Source organism: Nanorana parkeri, unplaced genomic scaffold (genome assembly GCF_000935625.1).
Source record: "Nanorana parkeri isolate BGI_ZX_2015 unplaced genomic scaffold, ASM93562v1 scaffold258, whole genome shotgun sequence".
Classification (NCBI taxonomy): Eukaryota; Metazoa; Chordata; class Amphibia; order Anura; family Dicroglossidae; genus Nanorana; species Nanorana parkeri.
Genome location: NW_017306526.1, coordinates 485,463 through 492,159, shown reverse-complemented (window position 1 = coordinate 492,159; position 6,697 = coordinate 485,463). Strand labels below are relative to the sequence as shown.

At 41.2% G+C, this 6,697-nt stretch overlaps 1 protein-coding gene across 1 annotated transcript; it reads right to left on the bottom strand.

Annotated features, from left to right (window-relative positions):
* Positions 1 to 1,081: 1,081 nt before the first annotated feature.
* On the bottom strand, positions 1,082 to 2,473 carry FOXQ1 (forkhead box Q1). The gene has a single exon (XM_018556924.1). It carries the CDS (start codon positions 2,471 to 2,473, stop codon positions 1,142 to 1,144), a length of 1,332 nt encoding a protein of 443 aa, XP_018412426.1. The 3' UTR covers positions 1,082 to 1,141.
* Between the last annotated feature and the right edge of the window lie 4,224 nt (positions 2,474 to 6,697).

Sequence of the window (6,697 nt, the reverse complement as noted above, 5' to 3'; positions counted from 1 at the left end):
CTCAGTATTGGCAGTGTTTGGGCTTTCCTGGAATGACACTGTTACATAATACAATAAAAATCTATGTTTAGCTCAATTTGAATGCACGTCGAAGTCTCCAGTTTAATCAGTGGACCACAATTATTTAGTGATCACTTGTCTTTAACAATTTTAGTATAAATAATTTAAGAAACAAAACATTTGGTTTTAGTCACTTTTGGCACAGTGGTGATTACAGCAGAAATTACCTGGAAATCACTGTTCATTTTTGGCACAATGCTAACAGGTATGATTACCCACCGATTTGGCATTTCAGAAATGGCACAGTTGAAATACATACTGTTCAAGGACAAAACAACAAAGTGACAGCCACGTATCTGGCCCAAGTCAAGGTAACTGAAAACTCTGGAATACAAATTTCACACATTACCAAAATGTATCTCCAGAGAGACAGTCACATAATTTTGTTTTAATTGTCTATTATAAATCTGAGAAAAATAAAACAAAAACAAAAGTGCAGTAAAAGGTCACTTATTCACCTCTTATTAAACACATTTACCAGTGCAGTGTCAGTGGCACAGCCACCTCAATTGTTAAGAGCAGTCTGGACCATTAAATAGACCCTGGTCATATTTAGAATTACAATCACATTACCAAGAAATTTAGAGTTCTAGACCTATGGCTTACAGTTTTATCATACAGTTGATATAACATAGGAGTCTAAATTCCTTATGTTGGGTTATATTCACAAAGCTTTAGCACAGTGATAAACAGTTCTATATTTTTCAAATCTCATTGGACAATAACTGTCACTTTAAAAAAAATAAGGATGCTTATTCAGGTGTGTTAGCTTTGTGAATTAAGCCTATTGTCAGTAAATAGATAGAGCCCTGAACTAGGGAAGGTAAACAATAGCAAGGCACTTACAAAATAAAGCAACAAATTGTTGTTTTTTTTATCTTATACTGAGTCTAAAAAACAGAAATGTATCAGTTGCATTACCCAAATGTAGTCCAAATAAGTGACTTCATGAGGAACCATGTGGTTGACTCTTTGGAAATAAATTATGCCTCCACAGGTTGAAGCTACTTCAAGTTCCCACAGCTGTGATGGGGATACTGTAGCTGAACATACCTTCCCTAGCCCACTCCCCTCATCACTGTCAGGCTAGCAATGTCTCTGGCCGGTAGGGAAGGTAAGGTCCAGGGGAACGCATGGTGCACAGGATCTCATTGTTCCCCAGGGGTTCTGAAAAGGACTTGGAGGAACTGGGGGGTGCCATGAGATGGGGGTGAAGTGTTGGGGCACGGCGGCTATGCTGCTGATCTTCTCTGAGTTCAGCAAGCAACTGCTGTCCTTCACTTCTAGGATCCATCAAAAGCAGCAGAGCCTCGGGCATGCAATACCGGTAGAGTTGTAAGTGCAAGGATGAGCCATTACTTAGGTGGCTAAGTGGGAACAAGGTGGATGGGTGAGGCAGTGCAGATGATGGAGAGTAGGATAGGAGAGGGTAGGAAGGAACGGAAGCATGGGAATGCAGCAATGCACCTGTCGGCCACATGAGCCTCCCACTTGTAGACTTGCTGTCCAGCTCTGAAGTCTCTCGTTTCTGGAAGGGCTTACTCAGGATGCTGTCAATGGCAAATGAACTGTAGAATTTGGTTCCCGAGCTGGTGTCCTTGCTGGATCGGTTGGTGCTAGAGGACGGGTGGGCAGAGGAGGGGGATGGTGAAGAAGGTGGCAGGACCAGCACGTTAGATGAAGCCACAGATCCTTGGCTTGCCACTGATGATGGAGTCAATGAATGGTGCTGATGATGCTCAGGAAGCCCCTGGAGCTCCTGGTCTTTAAGGCACTTGGTGACCCTGTTAAGTCTCTTCCTTCTGCGCCTGAACACCCCATCTGCAAAGGTGTATTCGCTGTTGGGGTTTAGCATCCAGTAGTTGTCTTTTCCCCAAGGCCGAGACGGGTCCCTAAGGACTTTGACAAAACAGTCATTGAGGGACAGGTTATGCCTGACGGAGTTCCTCCAGCCGGTGTACTGGCCTCTGAAGAAAGGAAACTTCTTCATCAGGTAGTCATTGATCTCAGCAAGGGTGAGGCGACCGCTGGTAGAGTCCCTGATGGCCATGGCTATTAAGGCAATGTAGGAGTAAGGCGGCTTTGGGCGACGGGTGTAAGTCTTAGCTTTGCTCCCTTCAGCTGTTTGGGATCTGCACCCTAGAGTCCCATCTGCACCCTCTTCATCCCTCTCGGATTCTTGCCTTACCTCCCCCTCTTCTTCCTCCTCCTCGTCGCCCCCCAGGCTCCCGGTGTCCGTGTCCATCTCGGAGTCTCTTGGACACAGGACTTGAGAAGGGCTGTTGGCTACGAAGTCTCCGTCTGAGCCCAGCTCATCGCCCCGGCTGGAGAGAGGAGAGGGCATGCTGGTCTCCTGGTCGCTGGTGCACACCTTGTCCACATAAGCAGCACGGGGGAAGCCGTCCAGATTCATGGCTTTCTTGCGCAGCCTACCTGGCGATCGACGTGTACAAGCTCAGCTCTTTCAGCCTCTCTGGGTCATGAATCGCTGCCCTAGGCTGTTGCGATGCCTCGGTCACACAGCTGTTTAAAAGTCAGCAAGAGGTGCACACATCTCCAGCACCTGATCCAAGCGCCACAGCTGTGGCTTGTCACAAGGGGCTTCTTGTCAAAGAGATGTCAGCTCCCTTCAGTCCAGGCTGAGGCTTCCTTGATGATGTTATTATTATTGTTAACTGGCTCTCCCTTTCCATTCTGCCTCGCCTGTTATAACAGAGAGGTGGGAGGGTCCATCACACTCACCTACATTATCTCCGGCAAATCACAGGCTTAGCCTGCAAGGAGGAGGAGGGATCAGCTAAAGCACTTTAATTGTAATTAGGATTATGAGTAAGCTTAATTGTCCTAACAGATTTGTCTGGCTGTCATTGTGACTCCAGCACCCTCCCCTCTCTCTCCCCCCAGCCCTCCCCACCACTGGTTCCCAGCAATAGAGCAGGTGTCTCCAGGTGTAGAGTACACTCTGACTAGTAGGTGGCAGAGGTGCACCAGGTAAGACAGGGAGCCCTCTGCTTAGTTTCATCTCTAGGAACAAAATGAGGATGAGACACCTCTGATCAAGAAGGGATGTAACAGCTTACAATTACATGCAACTTCATAAATGAAACATTGCAACATTTTTCTTTTCACTATTTGTAAATAGAGTCATTTCTCAGGCTTATGCTGGGGACAGAACTTTCCATAATGAATACAATCACTTTGCTGCTGATTTGTGTTTGTCTTTGCATAGTACACCCTTGATTGCTATACATATATTTATTTGCTGTTGCTTTTAATGCTAGAAATACACTGGGGGAGAAAGGGAGGGGGGTATTGAAACTGGAGAAGACAGAATCAGCTGCTCTCTTCAGTTGGTTCAGTTAAAGTGACACTGAACTCAGGAGTTAAATCTTAAAAATGTATTCAAGTAACTTAACTATTAATAAAAATCTATCTTATTTGTGTATCACTCGGCTGTAGATCCTCATATAATCTCTGAATTGGTGCTGACACTGTCCTTCCTTCTGGAGGGTGGCTACTTTTGTTCCCCATGGTCCATGTGTGTGTTGTAAAGTAGCCACCGCTCCAAGCTCACTCCTACAATCTCACATTTAGTTGACTAATTTGTATTGATATTGTTGTCCATCATGGGAGTGAGTTTGATGCAGTGGCTACTTTACAACACACACAGGGACCATGATGAACAAAAGTAGCCACCGCTACAAGCTCACTCCCATGATGGACTACAATCTCAATACAAATTAGTAAACTAAACATGAGATTGTAGTCCATCATGAGAGCGAGCTTGAAATGTTGACTACTTTACAACATACACAGGGGCCGTGGAGAACAAAAGTCATTTAGGGTTTAACTCCTGAGGCTATTGTTACTTCATGCTTTGAAAATAAAAGATAGAAGCTGATTGGTTTCCATGGGCAACTGCTCCAGATTTTGTATTTTTTTTTGTACACCTGATGCAGCTTTTGTTTGAACATTAAGAATCTGCACAGTGCAGTAACTCATAGCAACCAATTAGACTTCACTTTATTATAGTCAGATCAGTTATGATGATTGTTGGCTGATTTCTATGGGATACTGAACTTACAGTGTGCATTCCCAGTCAGTGAGCCTAGCCATGCAATACTTCAGTTATTTTAGTATCTTCCAAACTTTTGCAATTTGTAGTTATTGTTACTGGTGTTTTTGTTGGGTCAAGTAGCTCAGATCTTTTTCATGCTGTTTAGTACAGGGTGAGCTCTACTTTGAGACTTGTAAATTATAACTACAAGTCAATACTTGGGGTAGGTTTCCTGTGCTTCCTGCCTTTGTTGCAAACTGCAAGGGATAGGACATATCTCTAGATCTACCTTTGATGTTTATTTTATTACCTTTCCAGCATTTGTGTAAAACCTTTGGTCATTGTCTCTTATCTTCTTTCAAATGACTTAAAAGTCATTTCAGGCATTATAGGTAAACAGCTAAGGGGTCTTTTTCAATACAATGGCATCACATCAAGGCTTTCAATGACAGTATTACCTAAATAAAGAGGTCAGTTTAGGTAGAACTTGCTCTAACTCAATGGAAATAAGTCCACACTATAACACAAAGACCATTGGCTGACTGCAACAGCAGTTTATGTGGCTGATTTACTAAGGTCCTAAGCTAACTAGTCCATTATTCTGCCTAATATATTATAAATATGTACAATGTGCACAGTGTGAAATACATGCGCTTACCCAGCTACACTAGAGTTATTAGCAATTATAGTTACACTGTTGCACTGTAATTAAAATAGCAGACAATATTTTAGATTGTTGCAGAACATTTAGGCTTAAGGATGTGCCATGGTGACATTCAATTAAAATAAATAATGTAATTTAGTTACATAACATGCAAATATGTGTTCCCACACTCCCAACACTAGCTTGTGACACATTAGTGGGAATGTTCGCTATCAATTTGCACTTTGCAAACCAATTTTCCTATGCAAAGTGCAAATTCCCTTGCGAAGTGAATTACCTAGTTGCCTTTAGGAAATCAACACCAATATGTCTTGCTGGACTGAAATCAATGGAGAGCATAGTGGTCATTCAAATAAATTATGTACAAAGATGTTCAGCATATTTCCTTGTTTGTAGGTACCATTTCATATTGTTATTTTACCTCCAATGTTATTTTATTTTATTGGAAATATTTTATATTTTCTAGATTTGATTGTAAACTATGATAAATGAGATGATTAATTTACAAAATATACGTGCCTAATATCTATTTGATTTTCCTACAAATATATGCACCTATCTTAACTTTTTTTTTTGATCTGCAAATTATCTCAAAAATGAATTATTCAGCTCTTGTTTGTTAGTTAACTGGTCACTCTTAGTAAGGTACATGTCAGAGATAATCCTTTGAACATGTACAGGAAATGGATATACAGTAGAAGTAAATAGGTATCACTGTTGACAAGGGAACATTCCGTGACAGGATGAGCTCAGTTTAGTCAATTAATTACTTGATGTCTGAGATGTAACAGTTTAAAGGGAGACCCCTGTGTGGCTGAAGACACAACAGTGTTTTGTGAAGCAGAAAAATATGCAACATGGGAAATGTGTACGTGGTGTTGTAGTGTTATACTTGTGACTGAAATAATGCATCTTTATATTAATGTAAACATTTTTTGAAATGCACAGAAGTTCATATTTAAACTAATGTTAATTAAATATCTACTATTGGCTTCCCTGCTTTTGATTAATACTGTGCGAAATATGATTCACATGTTGGTGCTAATAGTAAAGATGTGCAGTAAAGTTAGTAGAACTTGCAAACAGGGTCAGTACACCTTAAAATATATTTTATCTGAAAAGCTCACACATAATTCAATGAATACACCTTCAAGTGCACTCCAACCCCTCTCTCCCAAAACAAAAAAAAAGTTTTATATATATATACACAGAGAGAGAGAGAGAGAGAGAGAGAGAGAGATTATTGAACCCTACGGACTAAGACTGGGATGCCATTAAAGTTCATGTGTGTGTAAAGGCAGGCATCCCAATACTTTTGGCAATATAGTGTAGATAGATAGAGAGAGAGAGAGAGAGAGAGAGAGAGAGAGACAAATACTGCATATTTATATATACTGCATATAGTTCTATGCAAGATGCCACTTTGCTTAGGGGTGGCATGGTAGTAACAATTTTTAGTGTAATTATTGAGCAAGAAATTGCAATGACCTTTATTTAAATCACATTTAATAATAGTATAAAACATTAAAACCTTTTTTTTTGTCGATTGATGCAAGCACCTGCTACCCCTTCCTCAGATTTCAGCTTAGCTGCCTTTTCATAGAGCTGGTGTGTGAGTATATTCTCACAGAAGAGCAACCATTTACACACCATCAATTAAAATAAATGAATCAATCAAAGACATTAAAATCAGTGATGGCCAATTAGGGGTATAGTTATAAAGAAGTGAATGTAACAGTCGGTTGCATATTTATAAAGCAGTGAGTGTAACGGTGCCCATACAGCTGCTGATGATCGGACGATAATTGCGGGTGATCCTGCTATCGTACGATAATCGGCAGGTGTATGGAAGGCGTGCGACCATTTCTACTGTACGGTCGCACGTCTTTTGTCTCCCGAGCAGGCTTGAAAACCCG

Coding starts and splice junctions, on each gene's coding strand:
- FOXQ1 (XM_018556924.1), bottom strand. CDS start 2,473: ATGAATCTGGACGGCTTCCCCCGTGCTGCTTATGTGGACAAGGTGTGC.